The sequence below is a fragment of the Miniopterus natalensis genome, chromosome 1 (assembly GCF_054644295.1).
Source record: "Miniopterus natalensis isolate mMinNat1 chromosome 1, mMinNat1.hap1, whole genome shotgun sequence".
Classification (NCBI taxonomy): Eukaryota; Metazoa; Chordata; class Mammalia; order Chiroptera; family Miniopteridae; genus Miniopterus; species Miniopterus natalensis.
The window spans coordinates 200,732,106-200,748,642 of record NC_142081.1 but is presented as its reverse complement, the minus strand read 5'-3'; the positions used below and the strand labels follow the sequence as shown (position 1 = coordinate 200,748,642).

Below are 16,537 nucleotides of genomic sequence, written 5' to 3'. Positions count from 1 at the left end.
GAAGGAGCTTGGGAGACTCAGGACCCACTTCCCAGAGGAGCCACCGAGCTGAGCTGTGAGCTGAGGAGGGTTAGTGGGTGCAGAGGGCCAGGGCAGCAAGGGTGGGAATGGGCTCAGTTGAAGGTACAGGAGCAGGAAGATGGGAGAGAGCAGGCACCAGATTTATTCTGGAGGTGACGGGGGCATCAAGACACCGAGGTCATTCTGGCAGCCAAGAAGACCAAGTCAGGAGTCCCACTTGGGGGTTGCCTGCTGGAACCCAGGCCTGAAAGATGGACATGGAACTTGTGCAAATTACTGTATGTTAAAGTGCTTAGCACAGCCCCAGTGCCCGGGTTGTGGACTGGATCCCTGCTGCGGGGCATGCAGGAGGTAGCAAGTTGATGCTGATGTTTCTCTCTCTCTTCCCTTTCCTCTCTCTAAAATTAATAAAAAAAAGTGGTGGTGATTTTGTCACTGACATTTGGAATTCAGATGCGCCCCCCTTTATATTTAGACCCTGCTGCATTCCAGTAGGAAATCCCTTGTTTTCAAGGGGTGCCCCTTGGGGGACCCACACAGGCTCAAGAGGCCAGAGTACTGCTGCTTGCTGCTGTGAGAGGGAGGAGGAACTCAGATCCTCCCCCTAAGACACCCCAAAACCACCCGTGGGTCTCCTCGAGCCATCTCCAGATTGCTGTGGCTACGTGTCCAGTGTGGCAGCCCTGTTGTAGCTGCACAACACTCCATCTCACTGGGCAGGATTTCTTCCCCTGTTGTCCTCTACTGGAGCCATGCTGTTTCACAGCCCCTCCCCACACTGCAGGTGGTGAGGATGGGAGGCAGGGGCCATGTCTAGGACATTCTGGGGATGCGGAGGACAGGTCCAAGGAGCGTATCTCAGGTGCATCCAGAGGGCCAGCAGCTGCCGTGCAGAACAGCACACAGAAGCAGGCCAAGGGCATCCACCAAGGACACCTGGGCAGCATGGAGCACCTTGAGGGCCGAGCTGTCCTCAGGAGGCAGTGCCCAGCCCCAGGGCCAGAGGCAGAGTCTGAGTGCCTGAAGGAAGAGCTCCTGGTTGGCAAACAGGTGTGTGTGGGTGTTCTACCTCAACCTCCACCTTCATTCAAGTCTAGCCTGTGACTGTCCAGGGAGGCCGCTGTGACGGTGGGGTCTCCGTGGTGGCCAGCCAGCAGGTGTGGGAGGCCCATGGTCCATCAGGTGTCACAGAGAGCAAAGGCCATGGGCATGGCAGTGAGGGCTGAGAGGCTCCCTATGGAGGCTGAGGGGAGAGTCAAACACGGTGATGGAAAGAACTGGAGGCCAGAGGGGTGAGGTATAAAAATCTGTATTTATATTACAAAGACAGAATGGTACAGCACAGTCCCTCCCGTGAGCAGGGACAAGTGACCCATCTCTCTCCAGTGAGGACTTTGCAATGTGCCCACCTGGCAAGCACCAGGCCTCCTGGGCAGCCCCAGACTCTGGCACGGAACCTGCCCTAGTGCCCTGGATGTGGCCTGGGTTTAGAATCCTATGTGCACAGAGGCAGGGAGGGGGCCCCAGGTTAGCTGGCCCAGAAAGAAGCAGGGGGTGGGAGGGTGTCAGGGAGCCTGCCTTGCCCAGTAGATGAGCATTGTCTGGGGCAGACAGGAGGGGTCCCTTGGGGCCATAGTTGGGTGCAGGGCTCCATCTGCCAAGGAAAGTAGGCTTGGGCACTGGGCCCCTGAAACCCAGTCTGCAGAGGCAGGGCCAAGGCTCTGAGGAGCGGGGAGCCATCCTGCAGCCTCCCCAGCCAGCTGGGCCTACACTGCAGTGGTGACCTGGAGTGTCGGGGCCACTGCACAATGAGAGTGGGGACCCAAACGGGAGCCTGGGGTTCCAGGAGCTCAGCCACAAAGTGCCACAGTGGCCTACATGGGCATGGGAGGGCACACGGAGAGGGTGTGGGCACCCCCAATGGCCCTTTTCTCATCATGTCTGCTTTCTATATATCTGACAACGCTGAGGTTTGCTCTAATAATTCAACAAGGCCTCAGCAGGGCCCTCTCTGGGTTCCCATGGCCACCCACAACAGCGAACCTATGTAAATGGTAGGGAGCTGGAGGGAGGGGGAATGGATGTGTACCTCCTAGCACCTGACCCTGGCCCTGAGGACCACCCCCTCACATGCCTGCTGGTGCAGGGAGGAGCACCTGGGACTACAGCACCCCTGGGTGGCCAGTGAGGCCAACTCCCTGGCCCACTTGGAAACCACGGCCTGAAAAGCCCTGGGTGGAGCTGCCAGTAGGGTGGGCTGAGGGCTACAGCTGGTCATGGGGTAAGATGCTGAGGCCAGAGGTGGGAGCAGAACCTCTGCAGGTGTTAGGGGTGGGGTCTTAACTTCGGATGTTCCTGCCCTAATGCTCAGAGGACATGCTCAGACAGATAGGAGAAGCCTCCCATGACCCTCCCAGGGCCCCCAGTTTAGCTGGAGGGAGATACCAACAGAACAGTTTTCCTTACGACCCCAGCCCCGACCCCACAGGCCTGCTTTCCACCCATCATCCCGAGCCCAGGAGGGCAGGTTCTGTGCCAGAGCTGTCTCCAGGGACCCCCTTCTTGCTTCAGTTAGGCCACCCACCCTGGGGTGTCCGTCGGTATGACTGGAGATAAACGTGATTGGGAAATTGGTTACAATGCACCAGAGGGGGAGGCAGACACTGCTGTGGGTCAGCCCTACTGCCCGCCACCCGAATATTGCTGTGTGGTCCCTGGGGACAAGGGCTTGGGAACAAAAGGCCAGGAGAAGCCTAATGCTCAGGCCTGATCCCCTGGGTGAACGCTGTTTTCATCAGCTGCCAATGTCTGAAATCTGGAGCCCTCGCCCCAGGCAGGGGGGCAGGGAGGGTTCAAGCTGAGTACAGGTAGGAACTACTTCTCCCGTTAGCAGGCCCTTCTGACCTGGAGGCTGGGTTGCACAGCAGGTCCCTGCTAGCCACTGGGGAGGGTGACACTGGGGGGCAGGTCACGGCTCCTCCTGCCAAAGTGACAGAAAGCAGCCCCTGACCTGGCCTTGCAATATCTTGCTCCCGGGAAGTTGTGGCTGCTGGGAGGGGCTGATCCACGGGGAGGGGCCAGGAGGACACCTGCTGGGCAGGTGGGGGTCCTTCCAGGAGCCGCAAGGGAGATGCTGGTGGTGGGGGTGGGGCCAGACACAGGACACAAGGCACACTTGGACAACGGTGACAGATGGACGAGTCCCTGAGACGCTGGGTCACTCCCACCCCTCGGCAAACAAGGACGCAATGCGGACTAGGAAAATAGAGTACAAAAATCTCGCACAGGAAACAGGCGGCACACGCTGACCGCACTCGGCCGACGACTTAGACCTGCTTCTCGTTTTAAAAATGTTCCCTTTGCTTTCTGGGAGGGCCCCTCTCCCGGGGCCCTGCTCTGGACTGTGGGGCAGTGCAGCCATTTATTTTTATTTTTTGCCTTTTTTAAAAAAGGGACACCAGAAAGCCCCCTGAAGACCCAGTGGCTTCAACTCCTTGGCCCCCAGCACACACCTCAGCCCCTGCTGGGGGCAGAAGCCCCCTTCCCTGTACAGACTGGGCAGGTGACTGGGGGTGGGAGAGGGAGCTAGGCACAGGCCAGGGGCCAGCTTTTGCTTAGGTGACCCCTGAAGGGGACCAGTGCCCTCTGAGTCCCAGGTACCTCTGGGTCTGGTCACCACGTGTGTTTACATGTGTGCATGTGTGTGCAGGCAGGTGGACGTGACTAGATATATGAGTGTGTACACCTGAGGGACCTAACAAAGCGGAAGCTGCCTAGCGGGGTGTGGGGTCGCCTGGCCTGCCTGCCCTAGGAGCCCAGCCCTGGCTCCTGACCCTCTCAGGGTGCAAAGGCCCCTCCCCACCCTCCTGCCCCAGGGTGCTCACCAGAGTCCCGCCCTTCATGGATCTCTTTGTCCATGCTTCAGGAGCCTACGTGGACTGACAGGTAGATGGACAGGTGGATGGATGGAGAGCCACGCCTTCCTTCCTCAGTCCACTCCTTTCTCCTGGGGTCCGGGGTGGGGTCTGAGCTCCCCATGCTGGTCATTAAGCCCTTCACACGGCGCCCGCCGAGGTTTGCAGCAATGACATTTAATACTTCTGGAATGATTAGGAATCTGAGAACAGACCATGGGTGGCTACGCTGGGCTCCGGGACTCGGGAGCTGGGCCCGCCTCCCTGCAGGGGTCCCTGCCCGGCTGGGAGGGGCGGGCGGCGAGGTGGGCCCTGACCGGCAGGCGGGTGGAGGCAGGCAGCCCAGAAGGCTGCTAGAGCTTCCAGGATGGCACAGCAGTGGGCCCATGGAGAGGCTTGAGAGGACTGGAGGGTTGATGCACTTGGCTGGGCGGCAGGCAGGCCAAGGAGCAGAGGGCACCAGGCTTACGAGAGGCCAGGGCGGGCAGGCCGCCGGCAGGGAGGCCCATAGCCACCATCGCTGCAGCCGCCACTCTGCAAGCTGTAGTGGTCATCCACGTCACTGTTGCTCCCAACACTGTCCAGCTCGCCGGGGCCAAACTCCATGCCCTCTACGTCCACCTCTAGGGAGAGCAGAGAGGATGGGGTCGGACACTGTGAGGGTGCCAGCCTAGCTCCCGGCAAAGTTAGGGTGGGTCTCTGCCTTTGTGGAGGAAGCAGAGGCTCCAGGGGAGGTGGTGCAGGAGAGACAGGGCTCCAGGTCTGTGGCTCAGTTAAGAACATAGTCCCAAAGCCACCACCTTGTGTGGGCAGGCCACCTGACCCATGTGCCTTGCCCAACTCGTCCCATCACTCTTGCCACACACACCAGGTGTTCGGACAGTGCAGGGACACGTTGTCACATTGGCACCTACTGCCCATGGCTACCATCCCTACCCCTCCCTCAGGCTGCCTCCCCAGCCCTCCCCATCCTCCCAGCTTCCTGGGAAACCTGGGTGTGCACAAAGCCTGTGCCCACCTTGCTCCGAGTCATCCGTGGAGACGGCGGAGCCCGTGCTGTCTGTGCGTACACGTTCCAGGCTCTGCACCGACAGCTGCTCCAGGCGCCGCTTCAGGAAGCGATGTTCTCGCTGTAGCTGCTCCTTGATGCTCAGCGCCCGGCGGTCCTGCTCCTCCAGTTTCTGGGGGCAGGGAGTGCTGTGAGCCTGGGGGACACCCCTCCCCACACTGGAATTTGGCACTGGGGCATTGAGGCCTGGCCAGGGTCCCCGTCCCCCACCTAGCCTGGGTCCAGGGTCACAGGGTGCCCAGTCCCCACGGGACCCAGTGGCGGATGTCCTCTGGCCTCAACCCCACCAGGTGGTTACACTAGGTACCCCCTCCCAGGCCTGTGCTCTGCTACCAGCTCTAGAAGCACCAGAGCCAGCAGCTGGCTTGGCCAAGCCAAGTCCTGTGCAGGCCTGAAGCCCCAGACCACCACCACTCAGCCCTGGGCTGGCACCTCCACTCAGAGGATGGCGCTGCCCACAGCCACTCCTCCCTGCCCACATGGCACCTGCCTAGCCTGATCCTGCACCTCCTGGTCCCCTCGCCCTCCCCACACCTTCCCCTGCACTGAGACTCTGCCTGCTTTGATTGTGTCCCAGGGCACTGCTGTGCCTCTCTCAAAGCTTCTGCTACCCTGCCTGGGGGTGCCCATGACTATGTAGGCCCCAAGGACCCTGCACAGGGACTAAGACCACTCTGGTTGGCCCAAGTATCACAGGACCCCAAAAACAACAGGTCTCAGTCTCAGACCTTGGGGGCCTGCTCCAGGCAATATCTCACACAGCCACACCTCACTGCCAGCCCTCTGCCCCAGAAGCTGCCGGACCACTGGGCACCTATTTCCCGTGGGACTCCCAGCATCGAAGGCACCCCGCCCTCTTGGCCCCACCTTCATTGCCCAGGACCCTGAAGGGCCATCTGTCATCCCCCTCCCCCTCCAATAGTTCCACCCTCACCCAACAAAACCCAGCGTGTCCCCACGACATCTTCAACCCTCAGCAGCTCCTGTTGCTGCCTGCCCCCCACCCTGAGATCCCCAGGCCCCCAATGTGTACCTGCTGGGCAGCTTCCACCCCTCGAGGCCCTGCAGTCATGCCCCCAGGGTGCATAAGTTCTGGGCTGGGTCAACCAGGGCAGCTGGCCAGGGTGGTGGTGGAGGGTGCGGCCCTGCTCACCTTGATGTGTGTCTTGGCGCGCTTAAGAAGGCTCAGCGTGGTGTGGCGGGTGCTGTCAGGGCCCAGGGGCACCAGCTGCTTCAGCTGCTCCAGGTAGAGCCTGAGTTTGGCTCGTCTGAAAGAGCCAGAGACAGAACCGTCAGGCATGGTGGCCAGCCCTCGGGGCAGGGGCAGCAGAGTGGCTAAGAGGTCCGAGGGAGGGCCGGAGGCAGCTGGCTAGACACCCCACAGACTTGCTGAGGGGCCCAGTCTGGAGTTCCCTTCCCACCTGGCCAGCAGCTCCCCAGACCTCAGGGCAGCCTGGCACCCCCAGCAGAAGAAGACCACCTGTGGCAAGGGCCCGTGTGTCCGGCAAGCCCCACAGCCTCCCAGAACCTCAGAGTTCCTAAGCCAGGCACTGCCCGAGAGCCCCAGTTCACCTCCACAGTGGAGTCAGTGGGCAGGGGGACAGCCTGCAGGACGTGGGGGAGGCGCCGGGTGCTGGTCAGGCTGCTCTGAGATCTGGGGGCCTCAGGCCAGGTTTACGTCCCCGACCTCGCCAAGTGCAGGGTGCTCGCTAGTCACTCTCATCAGCACAGAAACAGAGTCCATCTGGGTCAGGGAGGGCCGAGGAATGGACCCTCCCACCCGAGGCTGGCATCCTGTGGGAAATTGCTTCTTTCCGGATTCTGCCCGTGTCCACGCAGGAGGAGGCAGTTTTTCCACAAAACTGGAATCACAGGACTTACAGGTGTGTTCAGGCCTGTGGGCCACGAGCCTTCACACAGATGCTGCCTGTCTTGATTATCTTGTCCAGGTAGGGCAGGCAGGTGGATGGGGCGGCCACTAAGGCTCACCCCCAATGAATGCTCTGGCCCCCGATGCCACATCACTGGACCGGCCTGCCCCAGCACCTGCAGGCACCAGAACCCCATGGGCCACTGAGACTGTTTCTGCTCAGGCTACACTGTTAGGAGACCAGAGGCCCGGGGAGCACCCACACTAGCTGTTCCCCCTTTTCATTTCCATTCTCTATGTTCCAAAGCCCAGCAAACCCCAGCTCACTAAGCCTTAGACATCCTGGGAGGAAAGTGGGCAGATGGCCACCCACAGCCTGGGCCTTATCTGTCACCCATGTCCACACAGCACCCTCCTGCTGATGAAGCATCTCCTGACCTAGCAACCTGGGGCCTGGAAATTCTCCAGGGGAAGCAAGTTGGACCTCAGAAGAACTTCCAGGACACAGGACAGGGGCTGTGCTGGCTCAGCCACAAGGCAACGAGGAGCCGGAGCCTCAACAGCCTGGACCCTGGGAACCTGTGTGCAGAACAGGCCCCGGGCTCTGCCTTGAGGCTGGAGGATCTTTAGAAGTGAGCCCACACCCACATGGACACGGGGCATGGGAAGGGGACACACTGGTGGGCTCCAGAACATACACTTCCAGGTCCCCGGCCACTGCTGCAAGATCCCCTGGTGCCCCCCCTCCCAAAGTCTGAGGGCCTTGGCCTCTCACTTCCAAGGGTGCCAGTGTGCTCACCCCGTTGAGGACGGGCCAGGACTGTACACAGCTGCCAAGGGGCTCACTCATTACCCCCTTCCACTGCAGGCCCCACTGCCTGCCACCCAGTGGGCAAGTGAGGTTCCCCTGTCTGCTTGTCCCATAGCAAATAGCAGTTCCTACAACCTACTGCTTACACACTCGGTATGTGATCTTGGTGAAAATGAGAAAACGCAAATCACCAGGGAAAAAGTAAATGAAACGTACCCCTGAACTCCACCCCCCGAGACAACCGACAGCATCATTACTGCAGTATCCTCTACGTGTTCACATCAGGGATGTACGTGAAAAAGTCGGCATATAGGACCACCTATGTGACAACAGACCCGATAGTGTTTAAAAAATGAAACAGCAGACGCACACGAGAGACTCAACAGGACACAATGAAGAGAGGAAGCATGCGTCTCCAGGTGAGGCGGTTGGCAACGTTTATTTTTTTGGCTTTGTGTTTTGTTTTTTTTGTATTTTCCAAGTTTTCTATGCTAAAAAAAAACCACATATTACTTATACAATCAGAAAAAGACACATTTGTACAAGAAAGAAAAAACACAGCTAAAAGACAAATAACAGTGGAAAAATATTTGCAATACATATAAAAGACAAACGGTTAGTATCTGTGACATTTTGAGCTCATACACAGCAAAAATAAAAAGAAGAATATCTTGATGTGAAAACGGGCAAAGGACACAAACAGGCAAGTTGCAGAACAGAGATGGCTAATTGGACACAAAGCTGACCAACCTCCCAGTTTCCAGGAGGTGAGAACTCACGGAGGAAATGCTACGTCGGGTGGACATGAAGAGAGGCTGGCTCTCGCGGGCCAGAGCCTGAGCCCCTGCAGGCGTCGCTGGCGGGCAGCGGTTCTGAGGGCATCGCAGAGACTCAAACCTCTGACCTGCATTTCTACTCGATGTGGGTCCCACAGAACTACCCCCAGACAGGCATGTTAACCAGAGGGCCAGGCTGAGAGGCTGCGGTACAGCCTGGCCTGCTGGGTACCAGCACAGGGAGGTGGAGCAGAGCCCAGGGACCCAGGGGGACAGCGCTCAGGTAGGGTCAGGCGAAAGGTCAAGAGGAGAGCGGGTAACAAGGTCTGGCTCTTTTCCAAGTTAGCACGAGCGCACGGCGGCGGAGGAGGGCAGTGTGGCCCCCCAGCTGCCCAGAACAGCTGGGGGTGGGGGCATGGCATAAGGGGGGCCCACGCACGTCCACAGGGGACGTGAGCCATCCATTCCAGCAACCACAAAGCAAACACTTCTCAAAAGACAGAGAGAGGCCACCTGACTACACCGTGCCATGTCTAACACTGGACAACATGTCTACCCAGCCCCAGGGGCGCTGGCTGTGGGGCCCTGAGCAGGTCCCTGCCCTTCTGAGCCCCAGCGTCTGTTCCCTGTGGGGGAGTGGGCATCCCAGGACCGCCCTGGGCTGGAGGGTGCTGAGGCCCACAGCCTGGGGCTGCACGGGACTCTCACTATGCCCTCTCTGAAGTGGGTGCAGCACCCAGGCCCTCCGCCAGTGACCTGCGGCTGTCCCTAGCATTCCTGGCAGCTTTGAAAACCCACCACTTCCTGCAGGAACCCTGTGTGGCTTCAGGAGGCAGAACGTGCATCTGGGAATCTCTGCATCAGTGTTAAGAGGAGCTCCGTCCCTGTGGCTGCCCACAGCCCAGCCCTTGACACGGGCCTTCTTAGCTCTCACCACAAGCCCCGCTCCTCCAAGGAGGCACCAGAGCTGCCATGCAGGGTCCCCCAGCACCTGAGGGGCATGGTCCCAGCTGTTCGCTCTGAGCTCCTCAGGCCTAGCTGTCTCAGAACAGGCAGCAGGGAAATGCACTTGGGGGGGGGGGAGGCATAGTCCCCTTCTTTCCGCTAGCCATGACTGAGGTCCCCACCAGGATCCCAAGCTCCAGGCCTGTGGGCTCCTCATGGCTGTCCACACCTGCCTACTGGCCAGCCAGGAACAGAGACCCTGCACTGGGCGGGGCAGACCCCAGGCTGCCTACCCATCCTGCCTGTGTCTCAAAAGGGCCCCACAAGGCTCAGTCTATGGGCAGGCTCTGGGGAGAAGGTGGCTGAGGCCAAGGTCAGGGTCCAGGGGCAGTTGCAGGGTCCTTTGTTCGCCTGCACTTTCCAGCTGTGAGGTTTATAAAGGCCACCTGTGGCTGCACCAGGTGGGATCCACCCAGGACTTGTACAACCATCTGCATGCCGGAAAGAGGTGGTGGGGGCCTGACTGAGGGCCCTGGGCTGGTGTTGGCGATGAGCCTTGCCACTCCACACATGCAAAAGCTAAAGCCTGGAGCCACACCCTATTGAGGAACCCATGGCCTCAATGACCCCCAGGCCTCCGGGGTCAGTAGCCCAGTATCAGCCTTAGAGACCCACTGGAGCTTCTGTCTATGAGGCAGGAGGGAGGAGAGACAGGGCCAGACTGTGGTGGCCTGGGGCTGACGAGGCTGGCTCAGCGCAGGTCCCGCAGGCCAAACATGGGCACGCTTCCAGGGAAGACGACAGCCAGAGCCTGCCTCCCTGGGGGCAGCTGGGTGACCCAGCCAGGTGCTTCCTTCCTTCCCTGGGACAGCACACAGCCCTTCCTGTGGCCAGTGGCCAGTGGCCAGGAGCATCCAGCATCAGCACTGGGCAGCACAGGTATGGCCATGACCAACGTACCCACCAGGATCCCAAGCTCCAGGCCTGTGGGCTCCTCATGGCTGTCCACACCTGCCTACTGGCCAGCTAGGAACAGAGACCCTGCACTGGGCGGGGGAGACCCCAGGCTGCCTACCCATCCTGTCTGTGTCTCAAAAGGGCCCCACAAGGCTCAGCCTATGGGCAGGCTCTGGGGAGAAGGTGGCTGAGGCCAAGGTCAGGGTCAAGAGGCAGTTGCAGGGGTCAAAGACCAGCCCTTGTCCTCAGAAGGGCTACCATGCCCTTGCCATCCACCCTCCCCCATGTCATCCCGTCTGTCTGAGTGCACTAAGGGGCTGTTCTAGGCACCACCCCAGGAATCCTTCCCCAGAGCACCCCACATGCCTGCCTAGGCTCCTGGGTCTTGGTCAAGGGCACCACCTCCTCCAGCCTGGCAGTACCCCCAGGGCCTGCCTGGCTGTCTGGGCCTCACACCTGCCCCACCTCCACAGCCCCTCAAGCACACAGGGCCAGTCCAGGAAGTGAGGTCCTCTAGAGAACAGGGCGTCCTGTCCCTGCCCAGCGCCCGCCCAGCACAGGCCGGCTCCCAGGGGAGCGGAAGCTGGCGCTGCCTTGGCTGTGGAGCAGGGGGGAGGGGGGACAAAAAAGAACTGGCCAAGCTCCAAACTTTCCCAGAGCAGGCCGGGAAGGTTCAACTGGAATGCAGACCCCCCTCCCACTCCAACCCAAGAAGGGAGGAAAGAACTGGCCCATTACGCAGATCAGAGCAAAGGTCAGGAGAAAGCTTCTGCACTGTGTCCCTTGGGAGTCATCCCCCTGGTCCTGGCATCAGGGCTCCTGGCTGTGGGGCCTCTGTGCCCACCCACAGCTCCCACCAGCCCCGAGGGATCAGCCCTGAGGGCACCCGTCTACAGGGGCCACGCTTGCCAGTGTCGAGTCCCCACTGCAGAGCACGCCCAAGGTTGCAAAGACCCTGTAGACAAAGGGAGGCCTGCAGCCAGGCCAGGGCGGCCAGGGCAGGGATGCTTGACAGTGGCAGGCGCAGGGCCCGGGGTGACTGGGGCTGAAGCAAGAAGGCTCCTTGGTGACCATGCTGCCCTTCCCACTTCTCAGTAACCAAAGAAGCCCCCCCCCGTCCTCCAGGAGGACCTAAGTGAATCTAACCTTGCAGCCAGGGATGGGCATGAAGTGGGCTCCCCTGGATCCAGCCCTGGGCTAGAGCTGCCACCTAGGCCCACGTGGCCTGGGACTGGTTGCCTGTCCCACTGTCCTGCAGACAAGGCTCTGGCAGGAAGCTCCTTGGAAGGCAGGCCCCAGGTGCAGGAGGCCCCAGACCAAGAGGGCTGAACTCCATGGATGGAAGCCAGCATCCTGAGGGCTAAAGACTTGCTCCCAAATGGGCTTAGACACCCCAAAGCAAATGGATCTCCTCTTCCAGGGAGCTGGCCCTAACTGCCCCATATCACAAGGGACCCTCCCCCAAGTCCCTGTCCCCAGCCTGGCTCTGGACCCAGGCTGAGCCCCCAGTGGCCCAGTCTCTGCCTCCCAGGATGGGAGTGCTTGAAAGCACAGCCTGGCCTCTCCCTTCAAGGCTGACCCGTCCCAAGACGAGGGCACCTCCTGGTGGCATGGTCAGCCATATCCAGCAGTGGGGTGGGGAGGCTGGCCGCAGCATCCCCTCAGCAGAACATGTCAGGTAGCTTATGCCAGGAACTGGGGGTGGAGAGCAGGGGGTCACTTACCTGTGCTTTTCTAGTTCATTGTGTGAAGACCTGTTTAGAGAAAGAGAAACAACTCTCACTGCACTGCCCAACCACCAGAGCACAGGGACAACTAGGCTGAGGGTTTACAGGTGCCAGTAGGAGGACCTGGGCCCCAGGACGGCCCAGAACAGGGGGGGAGGGGGACAGGTGAGCAGCTGCTGACCAAAGGCTGGGGGGACCTTGCACCTGTGATAAGAACAGGCCACATAGAGGTACAACCATGTCCAGGGGTGGCCAGGGCTGGCAGGAGGGTTCAGGTCCCCTTCCAGAAAGGGTCGGTGAGGCCCAGGGAGCCGCAGCAGCTAGTCCTGGGGCTGACAGAGTCCAAGACTCCAGGACATGAGTAGTGCAGTACCAACACTGCCAGCCAGAGCACGATCCCACCTCCTCAGGCTCACAGACCTGCATCACAGCCCATTATACCAACGGAGACACCCAGGGACAGAGCAGACCCAGCCCACGAGGGACCAGCCCACAAGGGAACCTCGGAGGATGCTTCTTGGGCCAGTGGGCCAAAGCTGGCCCTCCACTTCCCTCCAGGTCATAGCCTGGCAGAAGTGGCCACCCTGGGCTGGAGTTTAGCCTCTCAGGAATGCAGTGGCCCCATCTGCTGCTCAAGCCCTAACCATCTGGCCCATTCTGACAGGGGCACAGAGTCCTGAGCAGTGGCCAGTGCCACAGCGTCTGCCTTGTGGGACAGTGAGGCATTTCCACATCCCTCCCCCACCCCCCGGCCCAGTTCAGGCAGGGACCTCTCAGGCCAGACAGGGCTCCTAGTGCTGCCAGGCTGCCTCACATGTGAGTGGAGAGCTAGGCCACCTTGGGGCAGCCCAGACCAAACCCTGTGCCTAGAGCTTCTGCTGACCAATCCTGTTCCAGGAGCTCAGGATTAGGCATCTCCTGTCCCCATCTGTAAGGCCAGAGTGCCTCCCTATCCTGCCTGCCTCTGCCACCTGCCACAGCCAATTGGGGCCCAAGGCCGTCCCTCTTCCCACCAGGGTGGCAGGCTCATAGGCCTCCCTGGGCAGCCTCAGGACTGCCTCCAGAACCAGGTTCCAGGGGCCTCGAGTGCCTGCTGGTCACATGGGCTGGGCAAGGTGCCTCAACCTCCCCAGGGCCAGGGAGGCACAGCCGCCAGGCTCCTGGCTGGCCTGAACCACAGATGGGCAGTGTGGGCCTGTAGGTCTGCCCACTCATGAGGAATGCAGGGATCAGTGAGAGTCCTGCAATGTGGAGAAGCCCACCCACCCACCTCTGGAAGGCTGGACTGGCTCTACTCTGCCAGGAGAAGGGCACTCCTCAGGAGCAGAGGATGGGCAGGGGCCCAGAGCCCCTCCTGGTCCAGACACCTGTGGGAGCCTTGTGGGGAGACTGGTCACACAGGTCCCAGGAGCACCCTGTGCTCTGGGCTATGCTTCCCACAGCGGCCTGGGGAGATGGGGGACACCTTTGCCAGGCCTGTGCTAAACTCATTCCTGGTTTGCTCCTCACGTCAGTCCCTCAAGGTAGCTCTTCTGTGCACTTTCCTGTAGGACCTGACTCCTGGCAGGCAGGCTCCAGCCCTCCTGACAAACAACTGCCCCAGAAAGTCCTTGCTGGAGCCCACACACGTTGCTCTCCCGTCCCCCGACCCAGGTGTGCAGATGTCTGGCAAAGTCAGGCCCCCAGTCCTCTGGGCTCTCATCTGCCCTAGCCCCTGGTCTGGCGCCCCGGGCCTGCCAAGGAACTAGTTCAGTCTCCATCTGCCCTGGCTTGGGACATGCCTCTGAGTCCCAGCCCCTGGTCCCCTGCTGGGGACAGGGTGCTCCTGGGACCTATGTGACCAATCTCCCCACTGAGGCCCCGCTGAGCCAGGAGAGGCTCGAGGGACCATCTCTGTGAGCCTCGGGTGCCTCAGGCACTGGGGGAGTCAGGTTCTGCCCAGAGGAGCAGCAGGGAGGTGCACCCTGGTCCAGGAAACCCTCTTGGTCCCTCCCCAGCATCCTCAAGGTCTCTATCCTGGCAAAATGTAGAAGATCAGGAGTCCCAGAGGTGGGAGGGTGGCAAGTAGTTCAGTCTCTGTGCCTGTTTCCTCAGCCTTAAAATGGTGATAAAAATAACCTCTCCTTCAGGGGATTGGGTGGGTATTAGCATGTACGTGAGACACTTAGTACGCAGGAAACCCTCAGAGCCTTAGATGTGATCCTGGTTATCAGCTTTGGGTACCCCGTGCCATGGGAGTCACATCCTGGTTTCCCATGGGTTGCAGGGCACTTGGGACAGTGAGAGCCAACAGCAGGGGTCTGGCTAGCTCACTGGAGAGGCCTGAGGCAGTGCCCCCCCACCCCACCCCACCCCACCCCACATGCAGGTACTTTCCCAAACTATCCCCAGCAGGGAACCAGGGGCTGGGACTCAGAGGCACGTCCCAAGCCAGGGCAGATGGAGACTGAACCAATTCCTTGGCAGGCCCAGGGCACCAGGACGTCACAGGAGATGGGTCCTTGTGCCAGCCTTTCTGTTTCCCAAGAACAGGCAGGCCACAGGAATGAGCCGCACCCTCCACCAAGGGGACCCGAAGCCCCCCGCAAGTGCAGCTCCCAGCCTGGTGATATGGACCCAGCCAAAGCGGGCCCTGGGGCAGTGCCAGGTGTGCTGTGGTCCTCACAGCAGCCAGGAGAGTGGAACCCCAGGAAAGCCCTAGGTGAAGGTTCCCACTACTCCCCACCCAGGGATTGGCACCCCAGCCTCAGAGCTTCTGAAATCTGGGTGGGGGGGGGGGGTCCCTGCCACTGAGAGAAGCTGCACAGCCTGCCCCCTCTTTCCACCCCTTTAAAAAGGGCCTCAAGTCCCAAGGAAGGGGACTCCACTTGTTGCCCGGGTTTCACTAGTGTCAGGAGGCCGGGCAGGAGCGCGGCCACCGTGGAGGGGGGGGCGGGACAGGGCCTCTGCGGCCTTCTTGGTCCAGGCCCCTGGGGGTGGGGCCCTGGCTCAGCGGCGGGCTCAGCTCCGGGGGCGGTTGGAGACGCGGCCCACCCGCCCCGGGCGAGCAGGGGCCAGGGGGCAGCCCCGCGCTGCTCCGCACCAGCCTCAGTTTCCCCGTCCCAAAGCAGCGCCGGCCACCGCCCACTGACAACTTTTTTCCTGCCCGGAAAAGTCCAGAAACAACTCGGGGGCGGAGAGCGGCTGCGGGAGGAGACCCCGGGCGGCGGGGCTGTACGCGTGGCACTGTTTACGCGAGAGGCCGAGGAGGCGCGGCCCCGAGGAAGATGGCGACGGCGCGGGCGGGGCCGGCGGGCGGGGCCGCGGCCGCGGCCGGGCGCGCCTCCTCCTCCAGGCTGGCCGCCGGGGCGCGGGGCGGCAGCGGGGCTGCGGGCCGGGGGTCGGGGCCGGAGAGGGCCCTCGGGGGAAAGGAAGCCCCGGGCCCGAGCCGGGCGGGGGCGGCCGCGCAGGGGGCGGTACCTGTTGTTCGGGGCCTTGCGCACCAGGCCGGCCGCCTTTGTTTTCTTCCTGGCGAAGTCGCCGTCGAAGGGCAGCACCGAGGCGTAGCCATGCTCGGCCTCTGCGGACAGACGGTGCGGTCAGCGGGCCCCGCCCCGGCCCCGCCGCCCGCCAGCCCGCCCGCGGCCCGGCGCACAAAGGGGCGCGGGCGCTACCTCGGTCCCTGCGCTCCAGGTACTCGGCCGCCTCCAGCAGGATCAGCAGGGAGTTCAGCTCCATCCTCCGCCCGCGCCCGCGCCCGCCTCCGCCTCCGCGCGCTCCGGGACGGCGGCGGCCGCTGCCCGGCCCGCTCCGGCCGGCTCCGCTCGCCGCCCGCCCCGCGCGCCCGGCGGCCCCGCTGCCCCGACTCCGGCGGACTCCCCGTGCTCTCGGCCGCCACCCTCCGCTTCAGGCCCTCAAATTGACACTTAAGGGCGAATGGCGGCCGGCACAGCCAATGGGGGCTGGCACTCGGGCGCCGGGGGCGGGTGCGTCCCCGCGCCGTGGCCAATAGGAGGCGGTCGAACGCCTTGGGCCGGGCCGAGAATGTTGACAGATGCGGAGCTGGGTTCGGATAGGCCTGCCGCGCTAGTAACGATTTAGAAGCCCAAGCTTAGCAACAGCACGTGGTGGCCCTGCCCCGCGCTCGCTGATTGGTGGTCGGCTTGCATGTTAAGTAGGCGCCGCAAGACGATTGGCCCAGAGCGGTCTATGTAAAATAGGGACCGCGGACCAATGGCCGGCTGCGGGGCGCGCAGCCAATGAGGGCGCTGCGGCCGGACGCGTTGCCGAGAGGAAGGGGAGCGAGTTGGGACCTCGGGCCGCCTGTCCCAGCGCGAGAGCCCGTTAGGGTGCGGGGCGCGTGGGGAGGGCCCCGCCAGTCCCGGGCTTGCACCCCGTGCGCAGGAGGAGCCTGTAGCCCCCGAGCCATCTGCAACACTGGCTCCGCGGGAGCCTGGGACCTCGTGGC

The 16,537-nt window shown here is 61.8% G+C and overlaps 1 protein-coding gene across 2 annotated transcripts; it reads right to left on the bottom strand.

Annotated features, from left to right (window-relative positions):
• Nucleotides 1-1,314: 1,314 nt before the first annotated feature.
• On the bottom strand, nucleotides 1,315-15,837 carry MXD4 (MAX dimerization protein 4). 2 transcript variants are annotated; one of them, XR_015716226.1, is made up of 7 exons: nucleotides 15,744-15,837; nucleotides 15,550-15,649; nucleotides 12,088-12,117; nucleotides 6,158-6,272; nucleotides 4,954-5,116; nucleotides 3,906-4,558; nucleotides 1,315-3,276 (listed from the first exon to the last, which is right to left on the bottom strand). XR_015716226.1 is itself a non-coding variant. In XM_087828546.1 (6 exons), exons 1-6 carry the CDS (start codon nucleotides 15,805-15,807, stop codon nucleotides 4,401-4,403), a joined length of 630 nt encoding a protein of 209 aa, XP_087684672.1. In that variant the 5' UTR covers nucleotides 15,808-15,837; the 3' UTR covers nucleotides 1,315-4,400. The 2 variants fall into 2 exon arrangements, 1 of the variants encoding a protein (XP_087684672.1); XM_087828546.1 differs by having other exon boundaries at nucleotides 1,315-4,558.
• Nucleotides 15,838-16,537: the final 700 nt, after the last annotated feature.